General features: G+C 46.0%; 1 protein-coding gene across 2 annotated transcripts in view; it reads left to right on the top strand.

The window, feature by feature from the left end:
• LOC106613305 (neprilysin) overlaps positions 1-27673 on the top strand; it is an 80735-nt gene that overhangs the window by 26454 nt on the left and 26608 nt on the right. For both annotated transcript variants that reach the window (XM_045724839.1, XM_045724838.1), the window contains exons 3-7: positions 12110-12145; positions 12236-12397; positions 23902-23982; positions 24117-24212; positions 26838-26956. In XM_045724839.1, the coding sequence (XP_045580795.1) occupies positions 12110-12145; positions 12236-12397; positions 23902-23982; positions 24117-24212; positions 26838-26956 (494 nt within the window). The remainder of the gene's footprint in view (positions 1-12109; positions 12146-12235; positions 12398-23901; positions 23983-24116; positions 24213-26837; positions 26957-27673) is intronic.

The following is a 27673-nucleotide window of genomic DNA, read 5'->3' as shown; positions in this document are numbered from 1 at the left end:
GAATGATTCAACAGTGTGTGGTTTCATAGTATAACGGGCCTAGTCCTGCACTGTGGGAATGATTCAACAGTGTGTGGTTTCATAGTGTAACAGGCCTAGTCCTGCACTGTGGGAATGATTCAACAGTGTGTGGTTTCATAGTATAACGGGCCTAGTCCTGCACTGTGGGAATGATTCAACAGTGTGTGGTTTCATAGTGTAACAGGCCTAGTCCTGCACTGTGGGAATGATTCAACAGTGTGTGGTTTCATAGTGTAACGGGCCTAGTCCTGCACTGTGGGAATGATTCAACAGTGTGTGGTTTCATAGTGTAACGGGCCTAGTCCTGCACTGTGGGAATGATTCAACAGTGTGTGGTTTCATAGTATAACGGGCCTAGTCCTGCACTGTGGGAATGATTCAACAGTGTGTGGTTTCATAGTGTAACAGGCCTAGTCCTGCACTGTGGGAATGATTCAACAGTGTGTGGTTTCATAGTGTAACAGGCCTAGTCCTGCACTGTGGGAATGATTCAACAGTGTGTGGTTTCATAGTGTAACGGGCCTAGTCCTGCACTGTGGGAATGATTCAACAGTGTGTGGTTTCATAGTATAACAGGCCTAGTCCTGCACTGTGGGAATGATTCAACAGTGTGTGGTTTCATAGTGTAACGGGCCTAGTCCTGCACTGTGGGAATGATTCAACAGTGTGTGGTTTCATAGTGTAACAGGCCTAGTCCTGCACTGTGGGAATGATTCAACAGTGTGTGGTTTCATAGTGTAGCATTTAAAACAGACATTAGCCCCAAACTTGTTGCGTTTACATAGGGACCTTGCTATCAGGGCTCCTTGGGACGTCTCTGCCTCATTGAAGTTGAAATTTAAAATAGTTAGGGTAAGGATTAAGGTTAGGCTTTAGGTTAGGGATGTCCAAAGGAATGTAGATAGCACTAACCTTTTACACAGGCAGCCCAATTCTGATATTGTTACACTTATTGGTCATTTGATTAATCACAGCACATCTTTTCACATCACATCTTTTTAAGAGCTGATTAGTCAAAAGACCAATTAGTGGAAAAAATATATATCTGAATTGAGTCTGACAGAAAACAGCCTGAAAGAGTAAATATTTACCCCCATGTCTGGAGCCCGCCCAACATTACATTCATGTTCAAAACATCTACTTATTTTTGTTAAATTTGAATTGATAATCATGATCAACATTAGCATACTAGCAGAGGAAATGAAAGAGATGAGGTCTAGAGATATGGGAAGGGATGAAGGGATTGAGAAGGATGTGTTTCTTGTTTATCCGTTAGTTGTTACTGTGTGAATATCATCTATTGCAGGGTCTCCCAAACTTGGGAGATTAACAATTTTTTTTTTTTTTTGTATTTATTTAACCTTTATTTAACCAGTCTAGTTGAGAACAAGTTCTCATTTACAACTGGGACCTGGCCAAGATAAAGCAAAGCAGTTCGACACATACAACAACACAGAGTTACACATGGAATAAACAAACATACAATCAATAATACAGTAGAAAAAGTCTATATATAGTGTGTGCAAATAAGGTAGGATAAGGGAGGTAAGGCAATAAATAGGCCATGGTGGCGAAGTAATTACAATTTTGCAATTAAACACTGGAATGGTAGATGTGCAGGAGATGAATGTGCAAGTAGAGATACTGGGGTGCAAAGGAGCAAGGTAAATACATAAATACAGTATGGGGATGAGGTAGTTGAATGAGCTATTTACAGATGGGCTATGTATAGGTGCAGTGATCTGTGAGCTGCTCTGACTGCTGGTGCTTAAAGCTAGTAAGGGAGATATGAGTCTCCAGCTTCAGTGATTTTTGCAGTTCGTTCCAGTCATTGAAGGCAGAGAACTGGAAGGAGAGGCGGCCAAAGGAAGAGTTGGCTTTGGGGGTGACCAGTGAGATATACCTGCTGGAGCGCGTGCTATGGGTGGGTGCTGCTATGGTGACCAGTGAGCTGAGATAAGGCGGGGCTTTACCTTGCAGAGACTTGTAGATGACCTGGAGCCAGTGGGTATGGCGATGAGTATGAAGCGAGGGCCAGCCAATGAGAGCGTACAGGTCGCAGTGGTGGGTAGTATATGGGGCTTTGGTGAAGGCTGGAGGCTATTTTGTAAATGACATCGCCGAATTCGAGGATCGGTAGGATGGTCAGTTTTACGAGGGTATGTTTATGAGGGTATGTAGGAAGCCGATTCTAGATTTAATTTTGGATTAGAATTGTTTAATGTGAAACTGGAAGGAGAGTTTACTGTCTAACCAGACACCTAGGTATTTGTAGTTGTCCACAGAGTCAGAACAGTTCAGAATAGTGATGCTGGACGGGCGGGCAGGTGCGGGCAGCGATCGGTTGAAGAGCATACATTTAGTTTTACTTGCATTTAAGAGCAGTTGGAGGCCACGGAAGGAGAGTTGTATGTCATTGAAGCTCGTCTGGAGGTTAGTTAACACAGTGTCCAAAGAGGGGCCAGAGGTAGACAGAATGGTGTTGTCTGCGTAGAGGTGGATCAGAGAATCACCAGCAGCAAGAGCGACATCATTGATGTATACAGAGAAGAGAGTTGGCCCGAGAATTGAACCCTGTGGTACACCCATAGAGACTGCCAGAGGTCCGGACAACAGGCCCTCCGATTTGACACACTGAACTCTATCAGAGAAGTAGTTGGTGAACCAGGCGAGGCAATCATTTGAGAAACCAAGGCTGTCGAGTCTGCCGATAAGAATGTGGTGATTGACAGAGTCGAAAGCCTTGGCCAGGACGATGAATACGGCCGCACAGTAATGTCTCTTATCGATGGTGGTTATGATGTCGTTTAGGACCTTGAGCGTGGCTGAGGTGCACCCATGACCAGCTCTGAAACCAGATTGCATAGCGGAGAAGGTGTGGTGGGATTCGAAATGGTCGTAATCTGTTTGTTAACTTGGCTTTCGAAGACCTTAGAAAGGAAGGGTAGGATAGATATAGGTCTGTAGCAGTTTGGGTCTAGATTGTCTCCTCCTTTGAAGAGGAGGATGACCACGGAATCTCAGACAATACGAAAGAAAGGTTGAACAGGCTAGTAATAGGGGTTGCAACAATTTCGTCAGATAATTTTAGAAAGAGAGGGTCCAGATTGTTTAGTCCGACTGATTTGTAGGGGTCCAGATTTTGCAGCTCTTTCAGAACATCAGCTATCTGGATTTGGGTGAAGGAGAAGTGGGGGAGGTTTGGGCGAGTTGCTGTGGGGAGCGCAGGGCTGTTGACCGGGGTAGGGGTAGAAAGGTGGTAAGTATGGCCAGCCGTAGAAAAATGCTTATTGAAATTCTCAATTATAGTGGATTTATCGTTGGTGTCAGTGTTTCCTAGCCTCAGTGCAGTGGGCAGCTGGGAGGAGGTGCTCTTATTCTCCAATGGCTTTACAGTGTCCCAGAACCTTTTTGAGTTTTTGCTACAGCATGCAGATTTCTGCTTGAAAAAGCTAGCCTCAGCTTTCCTAACTGCCTGTGTATATTGGTTCCTAACTTCCCTGAAAAGTTGCATATCACGGGGGCTATTCGATGCTAATGCAGAACGCCACAGGATGTTTTTGTGCTGGTCAAGGGCACTCAGGTCTGGAGAGAACCAAGGGCTATATCTGTTCCTGGTTCCACATTTTTCGAATTGGACATTCTTATTTAAAAGATGGTGAGGAAGGAACTTTTAAAGAATAACCATGCATCCTCTACTGGCGGGAATAGGTCAATATCTTTCAGGATACCTGTGCCAGGTCGATTAGAAAGGCCTGCTCGCTGAAGTGTTTTAGAGAGCGTTTGACAGTGATGAGGGGTGGTCGTTTGACCGCAGCCCCATTACGGATGCAGGCAATGAGGCAGTGATCGCTGAGATCTTGGTTGAAAACAGCAGAGGTGTATTTGGTGGGCAAGTTGGTTAGGATGATATCTATGAGGGTGCCCGTATTTACAGATTTGGTGTTGCACCTGGTGGGTTCATTGATCATTTGTGTGAGATTGAGGGCATCAAGTTTAGATTGTAGGATGGCCGGGGTGTTAAGCATGTCCCAGTTTAGGTCACCTAGCACCACGAGCTCGGAAGATAGATGGGGACATAGATTATGCCAAACAATCCGTACAAGTAAACCATGAAGTGCTCTCAGGAGCCAAATGTTCATTCAACCAAGTCAAACATTTCAGTCAGTTCACGGAGATGTGCATATGTACATCCTGTAGTATCTTGAGGGCAGCAGGTAGCCTAGTCATTAGAGCGTTGGGCCAGTAACCGAAAGGTTGCTAGATCGAATCCCCGATCTGACAAGGTAAAAATCTGTCGTTCTGCCCCTGAACAAGGCCGTTAACCCACTTTTCCTTGGCCGTCATTGTAAATAAGAATTTGTTCTTATCTGACTTGCCAAGTTAACTAAAATAAAAATAAATAAAAATTATGACAGAGTGATCCATATTCTAGATTATGTAGTATATACTCAGAGTGCTTAAAGGAGAAGTTTGCTTTTTGACCAAATCAAACCAAATCATTTTTTTTTAAATGTAACGTTATGGAATGGTCCAAACACTTATTTTTGCGATTTGACTTGTTTTTGAGAAACTTAAAATGGCGCCAACGTATAAGGCTGCCGTGCTTCTAGCTTTTAGGAAACTTTGCAATGTTTTTTTTTGTGTTTTTTTTAATTATTTTTTTACATTATTACATAATTTTTTGTGTTATTATATACAGCCGGGAAGAACTATTGGATATCAGAGTGGCGGTAACTCACCAGCATTACCAGCATTACGACCAGGAATACGACTTTCCCGAATTGGATCTTATGTTTGTGCCCCTCAGGGCAATTGAGCTGATTCCAGAGGCTGCCGGCAGAAAAGAGGTACTCGGAGTGGACTTTTATTCCGACTCAGGAGGCGCGCACACCACCCACCGCTTCTGAGTATATTACTTGCTAATGTTCAGTCTCTGAATAATAAAATTGACGAGCTCAGGGCAAGGATTTCCGTCCAGTGAGACATCAGGAATTGTAACATACTCTGTTTCACGGAAACATGGCTCTATCGGGTCTGAGTCTGTTCAGCCAGTTGGGTTCTCAGTTCATTGCACAGACAGGAATACATATCTCTCCGGGAAGAAGAATGGCGGGGTGTACGTTTCATGATTAACTACACATGTTGTGATTATGATAACATACAGAAACTCAAGTCCTTTTCTTCACCCAACCTAGAATACCTCACAATAAAATGCGAACTGTATTACCTCTCAAGAGAATTCTCTTTGGTTATAGTCAGAGCCGTGTATATTCCCCCTTAAGCCAATACCACGACTGCCCTCAAAGAACTTCACTGGACTTTATGCAAACTGGAAACCACATATCCTGAGGGCCACATTTATTGTAGCTGGGGATTTTATCAAAGTAAATTTGGGGGAAACGCTACCGAAGTTCTACCAATACATTGACTGTGGTACTCACTCTGGTAAAACACTCGACCATTGCTACTCCAACTTTCAGGACGCCTACAAGGCCCTCCCCCTGCCCTCCCTTTCGGCAAATCTGATCACAACTCCATTTTGCTCCTCCCTTCCTATAGGTAGAAACTCAAACAGGAAGTACCCGTGCTAAGAACTATTCAATGCTGGTCTGACCAATCGGAATCCACACTTCAAGATTGTTTTGACCTTGCGGACTGGGATATGTTTTCGGGGTTGACCTCCGAGAACAGCATAGATGAATCCGCAGACGCAGTGACTGATTTTCATCAGGAAGTGTATAGGAGATGTTGTACCCACTGTGTGTCACGACTTCCGCGGAAGTCGGTCCCTCTCCTTGTTCGGGCGGCGTTCGGCGGTCGACGTCACCAGCATTCTAGCCACCGCCGATCCACTTTTGATTTTCCATTTGTTCTGTCTTTGTCTTATCACACCTGGCTTCACTCAACCAATTACTTGTTTATTATTTAACCCTCTGTTCCCCATGTTGTATTTGTGAGTGATTGTTTATTGTTACGTGGATATTTGTCAGGCGCTGCACTTTTGTTTTAGACCGTGTTATTGGCACTGGTATGTGTTAGTTGCTGTATTATGTTAACCGGTATTAAAGTGCGCCTGTTTATTATACTCCGCTCTCCTGCACTTGACTTCGCCTCCCATATACACGCATTACAGAATCACTTACCCGAAGAATGGAGTCAGCAGGAGCAGACGCCCTCCCAGTTGCAGTGGAGGAGCGTGTTCAGCAGCACGCGACCATGTTGTAACGTCTGGGCAGAGCCATGGATCGCGTGCTGCAGACGATGGATCGTTGGGAGAGAGGAGGAGGTTTTTCAGCGCCTCCACCAGCCCCACTACAACAGGTCCCACTGTCCACCCCTCTTTCACCTGGTCCCAGCGGGATTCGACTCACGCTCCCGAGGGAGTATGAGGGGACGGCTGCCGGATGCCAGGGGTTTCTACTACAGCTGGAACTCTACTTGGCGACCGTCCACCCGGCTCCTCCGGGGCGTGAGAGTGTGTCCGCCCTCGTCTCCTGCCTCTCAGGCAAAGCCCTGGAGTGGGCCAACGCCGTATGGAGTGAGGGAGATGCGGCGTTGGACCATTACGCAGAGTTCACTCGCCGCTTTCGGGCAGTGTTCGACCACCCGCCTGAGGGTGAACGTCTGTTCCACCTGAGGCAGGGGACGAGGAGCGCGCAGGATTTCGCCTTGGACTTCCGGACCCTGGCCGCCAGCGCGGGATGGAACGACAGAGCCCTGATCGATCACTACAGGTGCAGTCTGCGTGAGGACGTCCGTCGGGAGTTAGCCTGCCGAGACACCACCCTCACATTGGACCAGCTGGTGGACCTGTCCATCCGGACTGCCCGCTGACGTCCGGATCGGGACCTGTCAGTTCCAGCACCTCCGCTCCGACGCCCATGGAGCTGGGAGGTGCTGCACTTAGGGCGACTGGAGGAGGGACCATTCCCTGCACCATCTGTGGCCACAGAGGGCACACTGCTGGTCGGTGCTGGGGGGGTTCTTCAGGGAGTCGAGACAGGGCACTATCGTCACCCAGGTGAGTTGGCACCAGGCTCACCAAGAGCCCCCTGTTGCTCACATGTATGTCTTTATTTCATTTCCTGAGTTTTCCCCGCAGTCCCAGCATAAAGCGCTAGTAGATTAAGGCGCAGCTGGGAATTTTATTGACCGTTCATTTGCTCGTAGTTTAGGGATTCCCCTTGATCCTGTGGATATGCCCTTCCCTGTGCACGCCCTAGATAGTCGACCATTAGGGTCAGGGCTGATTAGCGAGGCCACCGCTCCACTTGACATGGTTATGCAGGAGGATCATAAGGAGAGAACCAGTCTCTTCCTTATTGATTCTCCTGCGTTTCCCATGGTGCTGGGCTTACCCTGGTTGGCCTGTCATGACCCCACTATTTCGTGGCAACAGAGGGCTCTCAAGGGGGAGTCACGAGAGTGTTCAGGGAGGTGTGTGGGGGTTTCCATCGGTGCGACTACGGTGGAAAGTCCAGACCAGGTCTCCACCGTGCGCATCCCTTCAGAATATGCCGATTTGGCTCTCGCCTTCTGTAGGAGGGCGACTAAATTACCACCTCATCGACGGGGGGATTGTGCGATAAATCTCCTGGTAGATGCAGCACTTCCCAGGAGTCACGTGTATCCTCTGTCACAGGAGGAGACGGTGGCTATGGAAACATATGTCTCCAAATCCCTGGGACAGGGATACATTCGGCCCTCCACTTCACCTGCCTCCTCAAGTTTCTTTTTTGTGAAGAAGGATGGGGGTCTGTGCCCATGTATTGACTATCGAAGTATCAATCAGATCACTGTGATGTACAGCTACCCGCTGCCTCTCATCGCCAGTGCGATCGAGTCAATGCACGGGGCATGCTTCTTCACAAAATTGGATCTCAGGAGCGCTTACAATCTGGTGCGTATCCAAGAGGGGGACGAGTGGAAGACGGCATTTAGTACCACCTCAGGGCACTATGAGGACCTCGTCATGCCCTATGGGTTGATGAATGATCCATCAGTCTTCCAGGCCTTTGTTGACAAGATTTTCCGGGACCTGCACGGGCAGGGTGTAGTGTTCTATATCGCTGACATTCTGATATACTCCGCTACACGCACCGAGCATGTGTCCCTGGTGCGCAGGGTGCTTGGTTGACTGTTGGATCGTGACCTGTATGTCAAGGCTGAGAAATGTCTGTTCTTCCAACAGTCCGTCTCCTTCCTAGGGTACCGCATTTCCACGTCAGGGGTGGAGATTGAGAGTGACCGCATTTCAGCTGTGCGTAATTGGCCGACTCCCACCACGGTAAAGGAAGTGCAGCGGTTTCTAGGGTTTGCCAACTACTACCGGAGGTTTATCCGGGATTTTGGTCAGGTAGCAGCTCCCATTACCTCACTGCTGAAGGGGGGACTGGTGAGGCTGCAGTGGTCAGCTGAGGCGGACAGGGCTTTTGGTCACCTGAAGGCTCTGTTTACCTCGGCTCCCGTGCTGGCTCATCCGGATCCCTCTTTGGCGTTCATAGTGGAGGTGGATGCGTCCGAGGCTGGGATAGGAGCCGTGCTCTCTCAGCACTCGGGCATGCCACCAAAGCTCCGCCCCTGTGCTTTCTTTTCGAAGAAGCTCAGCCCGGTGGAGCGAAACTATGATGTGGGGGACCGGGAGCTGTTGGCTGTTGTCAAGGCTCTGAAGGCATGGCGACATTGGCTTGAGGGGGCTAAACACCCTTTTCTCATCTGGACTGACCACCGCAATCTGGAGTACATCCGGGTGGCGAGGAGACTGAACTCTCACCAGGCAAGGTGGTCTATGTTCTTTACCCATTTTGTTTTCACTCTATCCTACAGACCAGGTCCGCAGAACGCTAAGGCAGACACACTTTCCCGGATGTGTGACACAGAGGAGCGGTCCATGGATCACACTCACATACTTTCGGCCTCTTGCCTGGTGGCACTGGTGGTGTGGGAGCTGGACGTGGACATCGAGCGGGCGTTACGCACAGAGCCCACTCCCCTCCAGTGTCCAGCTGGGTGCCTGTACGTTCCATCTGCTGCCCGTGACCGTTTGATCTATTGAGCCCATACGTCACCCTCCTTTAGTCATCCTGGTATCAGTCGGACAGTGCGTTGCCTTAGTGGGAAGTACTGGTGGCCCACCTTGGCCAAGGACGTGAGGGTTTATGTTTCCTCCTGCTTGGTGTGCGCCCAGTGCAAGGCTCCCAGGCACCTGCCCAGAGGGAAAGTACAACCCCTACCCATTTCACAACGGCCGTGGTCGCACCTGTCAGTGGACTTCCTGACGGATCTTCCTCCCTCACAGGGCAACACCACGATCCTGGTCGTTGTGGATCGGTTTTCTAAGTCCTGCCGTCTCCTCCCTTTGCCCCGTCTCCCTATGGCCCTACAGACTGCGGAGGCCCTGTTCACACACATCTTCCGGCACTACGGGGTGCCTGAGGACATAGTTTCTGATCGTGGTCCCCAGTTCTCGTCCAGGGTCTGGAGAGCGTTCATGGAACATCTGGGGATCTCGGTCAGCCTCACCTCGGGTTTTCACCCCGAGAGTAATGGGCAGGTGGAGAGAGTAAATCAGGATATGGGTAGGTTTCTGCGGTCATATTGCCAGGACCGGCCGGGGGAGTGGGCGATGTTCATCCCCTTGGCAGAGATGGCCCAAAACTCACTCCACCACTCCTCCACTAACCTCTCTCCTTTCCCGTGCATACTGGGCTATCAGCTGGTTCTGGCACCGTGGCATCAGAGCCAGATCAAAGCTCCTGCGGTGGACGAATGGTTCAAGCGCTCGGAGGGGACCTGGGACGCAGCCCATGTGCACCTACAACGTGCCATGAGGCGGCAAAAAGCGAGCGCCGACCGCCACCGCAGCGAGGCCCCGGTGTTCGTACTGGGTCTGGCTCTCGACCCGAAACCTGCCCCTCTGCCTGCCCTGCCGGAAGCTGGGTCCGTGGTTTGTGGGGCCATTTAAAGTCCTGAGGAGACTGAACAAGGTATGCTACAGGTTACAGCTTCGCCCAGATTATCGCATTAATCCCTCGTTCCATGTGTATCTCCTCAGGCCGGTGGTGGCTGGTCCACTCCAGGAAGCTGAGGTGCGGGAGGTTCCTCCGCCCCCTCTGGACATCGAGGGGGCCCCGGCGTATGCTGTTCGAGCCATCCTGGACTTGAGACGTCGGGCAAGGGGCCTTCAGTACCTCGTGGAGTGGGAGGGGTACGGTCCGGAGGTGAGATGTTGGGTGCCATTGGAGGACGTCCTGGACCCTTCGTTGCTGCGGGATTTCCACCGTCTCCATCCGGATCGCCCTGCGCCTTCCGGGTCGTCCCCGAGGTCGGTGTCGGCGCGCTGCTGGAGACGCGCGCAAGAGGGGGTTACTGTCACGACTTCCGCCAAAGTTGGTCCCTCTCCTTGTTCGGGCGGCGTTCGGCGGTCGACGTCACCAGCTTTCTAGCCACCGCCGATCCACTTTTGATTTTCTATTTGTTCTGTCTTTGTCTTATCACACCTGGCTTCACTCAACCAATTACTTGTTTATTATTTAACCCTCTGTTCCCCATGTTGTATTTGTGAGTGATTGTTTATTGTTACGTGGATATTTGTCAGGCGCTGCACTTTTGTTTTAGACCGTGTTAGTGGCACTGGTATGTGTTAGTTGCTGTATTATGTTAACCGGTATTAAAGTGCGCCTGTTTATTATACTCCGCTCTCCTGCACTTGACTTCGCCTCCCATATACACACCTATACACGCCTACACGACTATTAAAACTGACCCTAACCAGAAACCATGGATAGATTGCAGCATTCGCACAAAACCATCACATTTAACCACGGCAATGTGACTGGGAATTTGGCCGAATACAAACAGTGTTGTTATTCCCTCCATAAGGCAATCAAACAGGCATGTATAGAGACAAAGTGGAGTCGCAATTCAATAGCTCAGACAGGCAACGTGTATGGGCAGGGTCTACAGACAGTCATGGACTACAAAGGGAAAACCAGCCACGTCGCGGACACCGACGTCTTGCTTCTGGACAAGCTAAACACCTTCACCCGCTTTGTGGATAACATAGTGCCGCTGACGCGGTCCGTTACCAAGGACTGTGGGCTCTCCTTCTCCATTGCTGACGTGAGTAAGACATTTAAGCCTGTTAACCCTCACAAGGCTGCCGGCTCAGATGCAGAACAGCTGGCTGGAGTGTTTACTGTTGTCCCCACATGCTTCAATATGTCCACCATTGTTCCTGTACCCAAGAAAAGCAAAGGTAACTGAACTAAATGACTATCGCCCCGTAGCACTCACTTCTGTCATCATGAAGTACTTTGAGAAACTAGTCAAGGAGTCTCTACCTTACCTGACACCCTAGACCCACTGTGTGTATTGTTAGATATTACTTGTTCGATTTTACTGCGCTGTTGGAGCTAGAAACACAAGCATTTCGCTACACCCGCAATAACATCTGCTAAACACGTGTATGTGACAAATAAAATGACTTCCTCATCCTCATTGTGCAGTACGGGGACTCTGGTATGAATGCTCCAAAACACCCAAATACCCCTTTTAGAAAGGGAAACGCTGTCAGTATTGTGATACGGGTCTCAGTATAGGGATACGGGTCTCAGTATAGTGATACGGGTCTCAGTATAGTGATACGGGTCTCAGTATAGTGATACGGGTCTCAGTATAGTGATACGGGTCTCAGTATAGTGATACGGGTCTCAGTATAGTGATACGGGTCTCAGTATAGTGATACGGGTCTCAGTATAGTGATACGGGTCTTTAGATGTTGTACATTGAAATTGAGTCATTCCGAACTTCATCTGTAACATTACATTCCATTTTGTGTGATTTGAGCTGTTTTCCCTTTCCAGCTGTTCCATTCTCTGTGTAGCCTGCTGCTAGACTGGACGGAGGGGTATCGCTCGAGTCACTTGAAAAACAAGTGAAATCACAAACAAAGAATCTGGAACCTTCTATAACATGCCTATTACATAAAAAATAGAGATTTGTTTGTAAAAAAATATATATAATTATTCTTTAAGTTGGCATTGATGAATAACCAGGCTGATTTATGTTGTTTTCCCCTTTTTAGATGGTGTCTGCACCACGGCAGACTGCACTCAGTCAGGTAAATACACACACACACACACACACACACACACACACACACACACACACACACACAGGTAGAATATGAGCTGTATTTGTCTGTGTGCAGCGTCTCGTCTGATAGAGAACATGGATGCCAATGTGGACCCGTGCGACAACTTCTATCAGTACGCCTGTGGGGGCTGGTTGAAGAAGAACATCATCCCAGAGACCACCTCCCGATACAGCACCTTCGACATCCTACGAGACGAACTGGAGGTGGTCCTCAAAGGTTAGAGACACACCACACACACACACACACACACACACACACACACACACACACACACACACACACACACACACACACACACACACACACACATAATGTTTTGCTAGGAAGCAGAATATGTGTGTCCAGGTCAGAGTGGTTTTGTGGCGTAGTTTGGATCCAGTGAGTTTGCCAGGGAGGTGGAAGTGAGGGCTAGGTTTGGATCTGTTGTCCAGGGAGGTGAGAGTGAGGGCTAGGTTTGGATCTGTTGTCCAGGGAAGTGAGAGTGAGGGCTAGGTTTGGATCTGTTGTCCAGGGAGGTGAGAGTGAGGGCTAGGTTTGGATCTGTTGTCCAGGGAGGTGAGAGTGAAGGCTAGGTTTGGATCTGTTGTCCAGGGAAGTGAGAGTGAGGGCTAGGTTTGGATCTGTTGTCCAGGGAGGTGAGCGTGAGGGCTAGGTTTGGATCTGTTGTCCAGGGAAGTGAGAGTGAGGGCTAGGTTTGGATCTGTTGTCCAGGGAGGTGAGAGTGAGGGCTAGGTTTGGATCTGTTGTCCAGGGAGGTGAGAGTGAGGGCTAGGTTTGGATCTGTTGTCCAGGGAAGTGAGAGTGAGGGCTAGGTTTGGATCTGTTGTCCAGGGAAGTGAGAGTGAGGGCTAGGTTTGGATCTGTTGTCCAGGGAAGTGAGAGTGAGGGCTAGGTTTGGATCTGTTGTCCAGGGAAGTGAGAGTGTGGGCTAGGTTTGGATCTGTTGTCCAGGGAGGTGAGAGTGAGGGCTAGGTTTGGATCTATTGTCCAGGGAGGTGAGAGTGAGGGCTAGGTTTGGATCTGTTGTCCAGGGAGGTGAGAGTGAGGGCTTTATTTGGATCTGTTGTCCAGGGAAGTGAGAGTGAGGGCTAGGTTTGGATCTGTTGTCCAGGGAAGTGAGAGTGATTGCTAGGTTTGGATCTGTTGTCCAGGGAAGTGAGAGTGAGGGCTAGGTTTGGATCTGTTGTCCAGGGAAGTGAGAGTGAGGGCTAGGTTTGGATCTGTTGTCCAGGGAAGTGAGAGTGAGGGTTAGGTTTGAATCTGTTGTCCAGGGAGGTGAGAGTGAGGGCTAGGTTTGGATCTGTTGTCCAGGGAAGTGAGAGTGAGGGCTAGGTTTGGATCTGTTGTCCAGGGAAGTGAGAGTGAGAGCTAGGTTTGGATCTGTTGTCCAGGGAGGTGAGAGTGAGGGCTAGGTTTGGATCTGTTGTCCAGGGAAGTGAGAGTGAGGGCTAGGTTTGGATCTGTTGTCCAGGGAAGTGAGAGTGAGGGCTAGGTTTGGTTGGAGGATATACTAGAGTTTAAGCAGCTTCTCATTCAGGGAAAGACAGGGACTCTGGGAATAGCTACTGTTGTTATCTACAGCGTTTTACTGTGAATGCAGTCCCCTCCAACGCAGGAAAATGTCCTTTAAAAGGTGCATAGAGGACAAGCACAATCTGATTAGAATAGTTGGATGCCTTTAACATCTGCTAGGGAGATGACTCTGAAGCGGATGTGGGTCTGGCCATCTGACTAGCTGTCTCCTTGCTATCTACAGCGTTTTACTGTGAATGCGGTCTCTGCCAATGCAGGAAAATTTCCTTTAAAAGGTGCAGTCCACCTGGTCGTGCTGCTGCTCCAGTTTCAAATATTCTGCCTGCGTCTATGGAACCCTGACCTGTTTACCGGACGTACTACCTTGTACCATACCTGCGTTTTTCAACTCTCTAGAGACAGCAGGTGCGGTAGAGTTACTCTGAATGATTCGCTATGAAAAGCCAACTGACATTTACTCCTGAGGTGCTTACCTGTTGCACCCTATACAACCACTGTGATTATTATTATCTGACCCTGCTGGTCATCTATGAACATTTGAACATCTTGGCCATGTTCTGTTATAATCGTCACCCAGCACAGCCAGAAGAGGACTGACCACCCCTCATAGTCTGGTTCCTCTCTAGGTTTCTTCCTAGGTTCCGGACTTTCTAGGGAGTTTTTCCTAGCCACCGTGCTTCTACACCTGCATTGCTTGATGTTTGGGGTTTTAGGCTGAGTTTCTGTACAGCACTTTGTGACATCAGCTGATGCAAGAAGGGCTATATAAATACATTTGATTGATTGATTGATTTGATTGATTGATTGATTGATTGACTAGGAATGAGCATCTTGTTAGCTCCATCTTGACAGTGGATTTACAGGAAGGGTCCCCTTAGACCTGGGAGGTGGGGGCTGTGAGGTCTGTCTGTGTGTGTGTATCAGTGCTGAGTTACATGTTCCACGTTACCTGCTGCAGGTTTTTGAGAAGGCCAGTGGAATCCTGAGCAGGCTGACCAAGTGGAAGGGCAGAGGGGGTTGTCTGACATTTATGGTCTGTTAATAAGGATCGTACGCTTTTTTTAACATATGCATATCATTGATACCATTTGAAAGGAAACACCTTGAAGTTTCTGGAAATGTGAAATTAATGTATGAGAATATAACACATTAAATCTGGTAAGAGATAATACGAAGAAAAAAACATGCATTTAAAAATATTTTTCTATCTTCTTTGAAATGCAAGAGAAAGGCCATACTTTCAGATTGGAGTCTAGGTGTAATTTAGATTTTGGCCACCCGATGGCAGCAGTTTGTGTGCAAAGTTTTAGACTGATCCAGTGAAGAATTACATTACACCTAGTCTGCAAGGAGTTTGCCCAAATGTGCCGAATTGGTCAATTGATACATTTTCAAGTACATAACTATAAAGAATGTTATGGTAATAAATTGTTTTAGTTTACACTCTCCCAGAAATGTCATACATGATGGATCATTAGCTTATACAATAGCTTTCGGATATCTAGATGGTCGGACAGGGTGGGTGTGGAGCCAGAGACAGCAGTGGGGTCAAACTGTAGACCCCAGTTCCTACATTTGAACATAAAAATTGATTTTGTCAAACAAAGCTATGCTACATTTTATCTCTGGGACCTGCAGGATGACAATTCTGAGCAAGATTACTGAATGTAAGTACATTATTTTCCTTCAGAGGTGAATGTATCAAACCAGATGCTGTGATAAAAGTTGTTTTATCATGACATCAAACAATAGCATGGTATTTTTTCACTGTAATATCTGCTGTTAATTGGACCCTACAGTCAGATTAACAATAATTAAAGTTTTCTGGCCATATAAGACATGTCTATGTCCCGAAAAGTTGGCTGTTGTTTACAATGTCATTCTAGTCACATTAGCGCACCTTAGCAACAACCGTCCCGGTTTACGAACACCTATCCCATAGAGGTTAAAGAGCCCCTACAGTGTAGAACTTTTACCCTCTGTTAAAGAGCCCCTACAGTGTAGAATATTTACCCTCTGTTAAAGAGCCCCTACAGTGTAGAATATTTACCCTCTGTTAAAGAGACCCTACAGTGTAGAAAATGTACCCTCTGTTAAAGAGACCCTACAGTATATAATATTTACCATCTGTTAAAGATCCCCTACAGTGTAGAATATTTACCCTCTGTTAAAGAGCCCCTACAGTGTAGAATATTTACCCTCTGTTAAAGAGCTCCTACAGTGTTGAACATTTACCCTCTGTTAAAGAGCTCCTACAGTGTTGAACATTTACCATCTATTAAATAGACCCCACAGTGTAGAATATTTACCATCTGTTAAAGATCCCCTACATTGTAGAATATTTACCCTCTGTTAAAGAGCTCCTACAGTGTTGAACATTTACCCTCTGTTAAAGAGCCCCTACAGTGTAGAATATTTCCCATCTGTTAAAGATCCCCTACAGTGCACGTGATGAAAATCCTAGATATTCTTCATCCAAGATGAGTCTGAATAATGCTAGACAGATGTAAATGGATGGAAATATGACCACCCCTGGACAGTTCACATCAGGTGTTAAACAGCAGTGGACTGACCACACCTGACATTCCATTTGCATTACTCATCATTGCCTTACAGTCGCTTCTGACCTTTCATGTTAAACAGCATGACTACCCTATTCTCAGGTGTTAAACAGCAGTGGACTGACCACACCTGGACAGTTCACGTCAGGTTTAAAACGTACTGACCACCTGGACATTCACTCATGTTAAACAGCAGTACTCACACCTGACATCGTCGTGTTAAACAGCAGTGGACTGACCACACCTGGACAGTTCACGTCAGGTGTTAAACAGCAGTGGACTGACCACACCTGGACACCTGTATCCTCAGAAGTGACTACACTTCAGTAATTTATAACTATTTAAATCAGAAAGGTGAGATTTTAACCTATCTTGGAGTGTGCAGTATTACTAGTTATTGTTCATGGCCCTCTCATGATAAATACTTACTTTTGTGGATTACATAGATTACATTTAGTTACATTTAACTGGTTTTAATTGGCAGGGAAAAATATGTGTGCACGAACAGCCTAAAAAAACCCACGCTGAACACCAAAACTAACAAAGAATACAACATTTTGTCATAACGTACACTACCGGTCAAAAGTATTAACACCTTCTCATTCAATGGTTTTTCTTTATTTTTACTATTTTCAATTTTTTTTTACTATTTACTATTTTCTTCAAAACTATGAAATAACATATATGGAATCATGTAGTAACCAAAAAAGTGTTAAACAAATCAAAATATATTTGAAATTTGAGATTCTTCAAAGTAACCACTCTTTGCCTTGATGACAGCTTTGCACACTCTTGGCATTCTCTCAACCAGCTTCACCTGGAATGCTTTTCCAACAGTCTTGAAGGAGTTCCTACATATATATGCTGAGCACTTGTTGGCTGCTTTTCCTTCACTCTGCTGTCGGTCCGACTCATCCCAAACCATCTCATTTGGTTGAGGTCGTGTGATTGTGGAGGCCAGGTCATCTGATGCAGCACTCCATCACTTTCCTTCTTGGTAAAATAGCCCTTACACAGCCTGGAGGTGTGTTGGGTCATTGTCCTGTTGAAAAACAAATGATAGTCCCACTAAACCCAAACCAGATGGGATGGCGTATCTGTCACGTGTGCTCCCTCTCCGGCCTCTAGGTCACCAGGCTGCTCGTTAGGGCGCACACCTGTCACCAACGTTGCGCGCATAACCTCTCTGGGCTAGGCGGGACGAATTCGTCCCACCTACGTAACAGCCACTTGAAGCCTGTGGCGCGATTTTCAAAACCTTAAAAATCCTATTACTTCAATTTCTCAAACATATGACTATTTTACAGTTATTTAAAGACAAGACTCTCGTTAATCTAACCACACTGTCCGATTTCAAAAAGGCTTTACAACGAAAGCAAAACATTAGATTATGTCAGCAGAGTACCAAGCCAGAAATAATCAGACACCCATTTTTCAAGCTAGCATATAATGTCACAAAAACCCAGAAGACAGCTAAATGCAGCACTAACCTTTGATGATCTTCATCAGATGACAACCCTAGGACATTATGTTATACAATACATGCATGTTTTGTTCAATCAAGTTCATATTTATATCAAAAACCAGCTTTTTACATTAGCATGTGACGTTCAGAACTAGCAAACTTCCGGGGAATTCGCTAACATTTTACTAAATTACTCACGATAAACGTTCACAAAAAGCATAACAATTATTTTAAGAATTATAGATACAGACCTCCTCTATGCACTCGATATGTCCGATTTTAAAATAGCTTTTTGGTGAAAGCACATTTTGCAATATTCTAAGTACATAGCCCAGGCATCACGGGCTAGCTATTTAGACACCCGGCAAGTTTAGCACTCACCATAATCATATTTACAATTATAAAAGTTTGATTACCTTTTGTTGTCTTCGTCAGAATGCACTCCCAGGACTGCTACTTCAATAACAAATGTTGGTTTGGTCCAAAATAATCCATCGTTATATCCGAATAGCGGCGTTTTGTTCGTGCGTTCCAGACACTATCCGAAATGGTAAAGAAGGGTCACGCGCATGGCGCAATTCGTGACAAAAAAATTCTAAATATTCCATTACCGTACTTCGAAGCATGTCAACCGCTGTTTAAAATCAATTTTTATGCCATTTTTCTCGTAGAAAAGCGATAATATTCCGACCGGGAATCTCCTTTTCGGCAAACAGAGGAAAAAAATCACAAAGACGGGGGCGGTCAGGTCACGCGCCTAAGCCCAGAGTCCCTTCATCGACCACTTGAGAAGGGCGATAATGTGTTTCAGCCTGGGGCTGGGATGACGACATTCAGGTTTTTCCCGGGCTCTGAGCGCCTATGGACGACGTAGGAAGTGTCACGTTAGAGCAGAGATCCTTAGTAAAAGATAGAGATGGAAAAGAAGTTCAAGAAATGGTCAGACAGGCCACTTCCTGTAAATGAATCTCTCAGGTTTTGACCTGCCATTTGAGTTCTGTTATACTCACAGACACCATTCAAACAGTTTTAGAAACTTTAGGGTGTTTTCTATCCATATGTAATAAGTATATGCATATTCTAGTTACTGGGTAGGAGTGGTAACCAGATTAAATCGGGTATGTTTTTTATCCAGCCGTGTCAATACTGCCCCCTAGCCCTAACAGGATAATGACACTCACCTGGACTCCATCACCTCCTTGATTACCTGCCCTTTATATGTCACTCCCTTTGGTTCATTCCCCAGTCGTCATTGTTGCTGTTTCATGTCGGTGCGCTGTTTGTGTTTCGTTCATTTATTAACCTCTCTGGGCCAGTGAGACGCTTGCATCCCACCTACTCAACAGCCAGTGTAATCCCGTGGCGCGATATTCAAATACCTTAGAAATGCTATTACTTAAATTTCTCAAACATATGACTATTTTACACCATTTTAAAGACAAGACTCTCGTTAATCTAACCACACTGTCCGATTTCAAAAAGGCTTTACAACGAAAGCAAAACATTAGATTATGTCAGCAGAGTACCCAGCCAGAAATAATCAGACACCCATTTTTCAAGCTAGCATATAATGTCACATAAACCCAAACCACAGCTAAATGCAGCACTAACCTTTGATGATCTTCATCAGATGACAATCCTAGGACATTATGTTATACAATACATGCATGTTTTGTTCAATCAAGTTCATATTTATATCAAAAACCTGCTTTTTACATTAGCATGTGACTAGCATGTGACTAGCATTCCCACCGAACACTTCCAGTGAATTTACTAAATTACTCACGATAAACGTTCACAAAAAACATAACAATTATTTTAAGAATTATAGATACAGAACTCCTTTATGCACTCGCTATGTCCGATTTTAAAATAGGTTTTCGGTGAAAGTACATTTTGCAATATTCTGAGTAGATAGCCCGGCCATCACAGGCTAGCTATTTTGACACCCACCAAGTGTGGTACTCACCAAACTCCGATTTACTATTAGAAAAGTTTGATTACCTTTGCTGTTCTTCGTCAGACTGCACTCCCAGGACTTCTACTTCAATAACAAATGTTGGTTTGGTTCCAAATAATCCATAGTTATATCCAAATAGCGGCGTTTTGTTCGTGCGTTCAAGACACTATCCGAAGGGTAAAGAAGGGTGACGCGCCCGACGCGTTTCGTGACAAAAAAATTCAAAATATTCCATTACCATACTTCGAAGCATGTCAAACGCTGTTTAAAATCTATTTTTATGATATTTTTCTCATAAAAAAGCGATAATATTCCGACCGGGAGTCGTTGTTTTCGTTCAAAGAGAGAGAAAGTAAACATGGTGTCGGCTCGTGCACGCGCCTCCAGTCTCATTGTCCTCAGATCGACCACTTACAAAATGCGCTACTGTTTTTCAGCCAGGGCCTGCAAAGCCACCATTCATCGTTCTGGCGCCATCTGAGAGCATATGGGAGCGTTAGAAAATGTCACGTCATGCCAGAGATCCCCTGTTTTGGTTAGAGATGATCAAGAAGGCCAAGAAAAAGTCAGAGAAAGCGCTTCCTGTTTGGAATCTTCTCAGGTTTTGGCCTGCCAAATGAGTTCTGTTATACTCACAGACACCATTCAAACAGTTTTAGAAACGTTAGGGTGTTTTCTATCCAAATCAAACAGTTATATGCATATTCTAGTTACTGGGCAGGAGTAGTAACCAGATTAAATCGGGTACCTTTTTTATCCGGCCGTGCAAATACTGCCCACTATCCCCAACAGGTTAATTAAATTATTCACTCCCTGGACTTGCTTCCTGACTTTCAGCGTATATCGTTACAGTATCGCTGCAGAATGCTGTTGTAGCCATGCTGGTTAAGTGTGCCTTGAATTCTAAATAAATCACAGACAGTGTCACCAGCAAAGCACCCCAACACCATAACACCTCCTCCTCCATGCTTTACGGTGGGGAAATACACATGCGAAGATCATCCGTTCACCTACACCGCGTCTCAAAAAGACACGGCGGTTGGAACCAAAAATCTCCAATTTGGACTCCATACCAAAGGACAAACTTCCACTGGTCTAATGTCCATTGCTCATGTTTCTTGGCCAAAGCAAGTCTCTTCTTCTTATTGGTGTCCTTTAGTAGTGGTTTCTTTGCAGCAATTCGACCATGAAGGCCTTATTCACGCAGTCTCCTCTGAATAGTTGGTGTTGAGATGTGTCTGTTACTTGAACTCTGTGAAGCATTTATTTGAGCTGCAACTTCTGAGGCTGGTAACTCTAATGAACTTATCCTATGCAACATTCCTGTGGCGGTCCTCATGAGAGCCAGTTTCATCATAGCTCTGAATGGTTTTTGCAACTGCAGTTGAAGAAACTTTCAAAGTTCTTGAAATGTTCTCTATTGACTGACCTTCATGTCTTAAAGTAATGAAGTCATTATTTGAGCTGTTCTTTCCATAATATGGACTTGGTATTTTACCAAAATGACCGTTGAAATAAAAATACAAATCCCAGTCCTTTTTCCCCAGAGTTCCCAGTTGTTTTGAAAGTACTGAAGTCGGAGATTTGAACGCGGCATTAGGCATCTTATGACATCACAGAGGGTTTGACAGAATGTCTAAGTCAGAAATCTTATGACATCACAGAGGGTTTGACAGAATGTCTAAGTCAGAAATCTTATGACATCACAGAGGGTTTGACAGAATGTCTAAGTCAGAAATCTTATGACATCACAGAGGGTTTGACAGAATGTCTAAGTCAGAAATCTTATGACATCACAGAGGGTTTGACAGAATGTCTAAGTCAGAAATCTTATGACATCACAGAGGGTTTGACAGAATGTCTAAGTCAGAAATCTTATGACATCACAGAGGGTCAGACAGCACTAGATCTGTGCATATTCAGCTCTTCAGCAACAATGCAGCTGTTTCCAGTTGTATGTACCCTAGTTGAGTCCATGTGGTGGATTTGAGGCCCGTGGGCTCTGCAGTGTTCTGTGTTGAATACATATACACAGGGGGATTGGCTCTGGGGAGACACACTTCCTGTGTAGTTCCTTTTTTTTATCAGGATGGGCCCTGAGGTTGGGGCCCAGATAAGGTCACATTATTTAAGTGTGTGTGTGTGTGTGTGTGTGTGTGTGTGTGTGTGTGTGTGTGTGTGTGTGTGTGTGTGTGTGTGTGTGTGTGTGTGTGTGTGTGTGTGTGTGTGTTTGCGCACGTGTGTGTGTTCTGGGTCTCAGGAGTTTAACCACAGCACCGTAAAGAGTGACAGAACCGCAGGGTTGAAAAAAACATGAACATATCTCGTCCTCCATCCTTTCCCCCAAAAAAGTGTAAAACGTGTAAAAAGTAAAGGGAAGCCCCGAAAGCTTCCAAAGTAGGTGAACTTGTATTTAAAGGGGTGTTTGCCACACGAGCATCAGGTGGTCTTTAATCTAAACAGAACCCCCCCTCTCCCCCAGAATTCAGTTGTTAATCCAATCACACACATGATCTGCGCCCTTTGGCAGGAAGCACCCTATGAAGGTTCCCTAACCCAGCGCTTCATTAACATTACATGAGCACATAAAAAGTGTGCACACTAGGTAATGAGACTGCAGGGGTTCTGCCCTAACCAAAACAGTGGATGATGAGAGGATTTCAAGTAGAGGGAAAGAGGAAGAATGAGAGTTGAGATGACCGAGAGCTGTTACTGTAAGAATGAAGAAAGAAAGAGGGCAGAGAGCTGTTACTGTAAGAATGAAGAGAGAGGGGCAGAGAGCTGTTACTGTAAGAATGAAGAGAGGGGCAGAGAGCTGTTACTGTAAGAATGAAGAGGGAGAGGGCAGAGAGCTGTTACTGTAAGAATGAAGAAAGATTAGGGCAGAGAGCTGTTACTGTAAGAATGAAGAGGGAGAGGGCAGAGAGCTGTTACTGTAAGAATGAAGAGAGAGGGGCAGGGAAATGTTACTGTAAGAATGAAGAGAGGGGCAGAGAGCTGTTACTGTAAGAATGAAGAGAGAGGACAGAGAGCTATTGCTGTAAGAATGAAGAGAAAGGGCAGAGAGCTGTTACTGTAAGAATGAAGAGGGAAAGAGGGCAGAGAGCTGTTACTGTAAGAATGAAGAGGGAAAGAGGGCAGAGAGCTGTTACTGTAAGAATGAAGAGGGAAAGAGGGCAGAGAGCTGTTACTGTAAGAATGAAGAGGGAAAGAGGGCAGAGAGCTGTTACTGTAAGAATGAAGAGGGAAAGAGGGCAGAGAGCTGTTACTGTAAGAATGAAGAGGGAAAGAGGGCAGAGAGCTGTTACTGTAAGAATGAAGAGGGAAAGAGGGCAGAGAGCTGTTACTTTAAGAATGAAGAGAGAGAGAGGGGCAGAGAGCTGTTACTTTAAGAATGAAGAGAAAGGGCAGAGAGCTGTTACTTTAAGAAAGAAGAGAGAGGACAGAGAGCTATTGCTGTAAGAATGAAGAGAGAGAGAGGGGCAGAGAGCTGTTACTGTAAGAATGAAGAGAGAGGGGCAGAGAGCTGTTACTGTAAAAATGAAGAAACATTGGGGCAGAGAGCTGTTACTGTAAGAATGAAGAAAGATTAGGGCAGAGAGCTGTTACTGTAAAAATGAAGAAACATTGGGGCAGAGAGCTGTTACTGTAAGAATGAAGAAAGATTAGGGCAGAGAGCTGTTACTGTAAGAATGAAGAAAGATTAGGGCAGAGAGCTGTTACTTTAAGAAAGAAGAATGATTGTGGCAGAGGAGAGGTAGCATTTCAGTGTGAGATTCAAAAAGGGTAGAGAGAAAATGAAAAGCACATTCTTTGTCTTAACTCTAGCAAATGGATTTTTTCCTTCAATTACCAGTGCATGCAATGACCACAGATTTAAAGCATTGTTTTTTTCCTGCTTGTTTTTTGGTTTCCACAGTTCTGTGATGTTTCTCAATGCTTGTTATGTAGTGAAAAGCAGCAGTGCCAGCAGACCGACAGCCCCTTGGCCCAGAGTCTGACTGTGTTCTGTCTGGTCTAAAGAGACATGTTACAGTCTCTCTGAGGGGGACATTGTCCTGCAAAACACAGCTCACATGCTCCATGTTACTTGCAACACTCACAGCTCAACTCATATCCAAACCTCTTTTTGATTTTCAGTTTAAAAGCAAACATCAACACAGATGTGCTGCAAATCTATAACCTCTATAATATTTTGTAGGTGTTCTAGAGAGAAGTGTGAAGGGGGAGGCCAGTGCCCTCACTAAAGCCAAGACCCTCTACAGATCCTGCACCAATGAGAGTGAGTCTGCTGGTCTGTTTTGTTGAGGTCAAGTACATTTCAATTCAGTAAGTCATTCCAAGTCCAATGAGCTGTCTACCTTTAAGCTGTGAGTTAACCTGGGTGACTTTTGTGTTTTTTTTCCCCCTCTGAAGGTCAGATTGAGAAAAGGGGTGGAGCTCCTTTACTAGACATACTTCCTAATGTGTTTGAGTGGCCAATAGCAACAGACCACTGGGAGACTGTCTATGGTGAACTACACTATGCCCTTCGACCTCTGTGTTTCCTACACCTATTTTAGTTAACCTCACCTCAAACCAATTACCTCCTCTCCTCAAACCAATTATCTCCTCTCCTCAAACCAATCCTCTCCTCAAACCAATCCTCTCCTCTCTTCAAACCAGTTACCTCCTCTCCTCAAACCAATCCTCTCCTCTCCTCAAACTAATCCTCTCCTCTAACCAATCCTCTCCTCTCCTCAAACCAATCCTCTCCTCTCCTCAAACCAATTATCTCCTCTCCTCAAACCAATTATCTCCTCTCCTCAAACCAAGCCTCACCTCTCCTAAAACCAAGCCTCTCCTCTCCTCTAACCAATCCTCTCCTCAAACCACTTACCTCCTCTCCTCTAACCAATCCTCTCCTCTCCTCTAACCAATCCTCTCCTCTCCTCTAACCAATCCTCTCCTCTCCTCTAACCAATCCTCTTCTCTCCTCTAACCAATCCTCTCCTCAAACCAATCCTCACCTCTCCTCAAACCAATCCTCTCCTCTCCTCTAACCAAACCAATCCTCTCCTCTCCACAAACCAAACCAATCCTCTCCTCTCCACAAACCACTTACCTCCTCTCTTCTCCTCAAACCAATCCTCTCCTCTCCTCAAACCAATCCTCTCCTCTCCTCTAACCCATCCTTGCCTCTCCTCAAACCACTTAACTCCTCTCCTCAAACCAATCCTCTCCTCTCCTCAAACCAATCCTCTTCTCTCCTCAAACCAATCCTCTTCTCTCCTCAAACCAATCCTCTCCTCTCCTCAAACCAATCCTCTCCTCTCCTCAAACCAATCCTCTCCTCAAACCAATTCTCTCCTCAAACCAATCCTCTACTCAAACCAATTATCTCCTCTCCTCTCAAACCAATCCTCTCCTCTCCTCTCCTCAAACCAATCCTCTCCTCTTCTCTCCTCAAACCAAGCCTCTCCTCTCCTCTCCTCAAACCAATCCTCTCCTCTCCTTTAACCAATCCTCTCCTCTCCTCAAACCAATCCTCTCCTCTCCTCAAACCAATCCTCTCCTCAAACCAATTCTCTCCTCAAACCAATTCTCTCCTCTTCTCTCCTCAAACCAATCCTCTCCTCTCCTCAAACCAATCCTCTCCTCTCCTTTAACCAATCCTCTCCTCTCCTCAAACCAATCCTCTCCTCTCCTCAAACCAATCCTCTCCTCTCCTCAAACCAATCCTCTCCTCAAACCAATTCTCTCCTCAAACCAATTATCTCCTCTCCTCTCCTCAAACCAATCCTCTCCTCTCCACAAACCACTTACCTCCTCTCTTCTCCTCAAACCAATCCTCTCCTCTCCTCAAACCAATCCTCTCCTCTCCTCTAACCCATCCTCGCCTCTCCTCAAACCACTTAACTCCTCTCCTCAAACCAATCCTCTCCTCTCCTCAAACCAATCCTCTTCTCTCCTCAAACCAATCCTCTTCTCTCCTCAAACCAATCCTCTTCTCTCCTCAAACCAATCCTCTTCTCTCCTCAAACCAATCCTCTTCTCTCCTCAAACCAATCCTCTCCTCTCCTCAAACCAATCCTCTCCTCTCCTCAAACCAATCCTCTCCTCAAACCAATTCTCTCCTCAAACCAATCCTCTACTCAAACCAATTATCTCCTCTCCTCTCAAACCAATCCTCTCCTCTCCTCAAACCAATCCTCTCCTCTTCTCTCCTCAAACCAAGCCTCTCCTCTCCTCTCCTCAAACCAATCCTCTCCTCTCCTCAAACCAATCCTCTCCTCTCCTTTAACCAATCCTCTCCTCTCCTCAAACCAATCCTCTCCTCTCCTCAAACCAATCCTCTCCTCAAACCAATTCTCTCCTCAAACCAATTCTCTCCTCTTCTCTCCTCAAACCAATCCTCTCCTCTCCTCAAACCAATCCTCTCCTCTCCTTTAACCAATCCTCTCCTCTCCTCAAACCAATCCTCTCCTCTCCTCAAACCAATCCTCTCCTCTCCTCAAACCAATCCTCTCCTCAAACCAATTCTCTCCTCAAACCAATTATCTCCTCTCCTCTCCTCAAACCAATTCTCTCCTCTCCTCAAACCAATCCTCTCCTCAAACCAATCCTCTCCTCAAACCAATTATCTCCTCTCCTCTCCTCAAACCAATCCTCTCCTCTCCTCAAACCAATCCTCTCCTCTCCTCAAACCAATCCTCTCCTCTCCTCAAACCAATCCTTTCCTCTCCTCTCCTCAAACCAATCCTCTCCTCAAACCAATTATCTCCTCTCCTCAAACCAATCCTTTCCTCTCCTCAAACCAATCCTCTCCTCTCCTCAAACCAATCCTCTCCTCAAACCAATCCTCTCCTCTCCTTTAACCAATCCTCTCCTCTCCTCAAACCAATCCTCTCCTCTCCTCAAACCAATCCTCTCCTCTCCTCAAACCAATCCTCTCCTCTCCTCAAACCAATCCTTTCCTCTCCTCTCCTCAAACCAATCCTCTCCTCTCCTCAAACCAATTATCTCCTCTCCTTTCCTCAAACCAATCCTCTCCTCAAACCAATTATTTCCTCTCCTCAAACCATCCTCTCTTCCCCTCAAACCAATTATCTCCTCTCCTCTCTTCTCCTCAAACCAATCCTCTCCTCTCCTACTTAGGGAACACATGGAAGTTGGAGGATGCCATTGCCAGACTAAATGAGAAATACGGAACTCATGTCTTGGTTAATTTTTTTATCGGCACTGATGACAAAGACTCCAATTCACACATCATTCACGTAGGTGGCCGTCACGTGCACATACACTTGAACACACCTACAGCCCATCACATGACTGTCACATGCACAGACACTATAGAAGGTCTACAGGCCCTTGATTGTTTTTCACATTTTGTTGCGTTACAAAGTGGGATTGGAATATACACTACCAGTCAAAAGTTTGGACACAACTACTCATTCAAGGGTTTTCCTTTATTTGTACTATTTTCTACATTGTAGAATAACAGTGAAGACATCAAAACTATGAAATAACACATATGGAATCTTGTAGCAACCAAAAAGGTGTTATACACATCAAAATATATTTTACATTCTTCAAAGTAGCCACACTTTGCCTTGATGACAGCTTTGTACACTTTTTTTTGCCAAAATGCAAAGTCTTATGTTTGGTGCAAATCCAACACATCACTGAGTAACTGCCTCCCTATTTGCAAGCCTGGTGGTGGCTGCATCATGGTATGGGTATGCTTGACATCGGCAAAGACTGAAGTTTTTCAGGATGAAAAGAAACTGGATGGAGCTAAGCACAGGCAAAATTCTAGCTTCAGTCGGCTTTAAACCAGACACTGGGAGAGGTGGCAGGTAGCCTAGTGGTTAGAGGTGGCAGGTAGCCTAGTGGTTAGAGGAGGCAGGTAGCCTAGTGGTTAGAGGTGGCAGGTAGCCTAGTGGTTAGAGGAGGCAGGTAGCCTAGTGGTTAGAGGAGGCAGGTAGCCTAGT

The sequence above is a fragment of the Salmo salar genome, chromosome ssa09 (genome assembly GCF_905237065.1).
Source record: "Salmo salar chromosome ssa09, Ssal_v3.1, whole genome shotgun sequence".
In the NCBI taxonomy this organism is placed as follows: Eukaryota; Metazoa; Chordata; class Actinopteri; order Salmoniformes; family Salmonidae; genus Salmo; species Salmo salar.
Note: the sequence above shows the minus strand (reverse complement) of the source record. Positions and strands in the feature narration are given on the sequence as shown.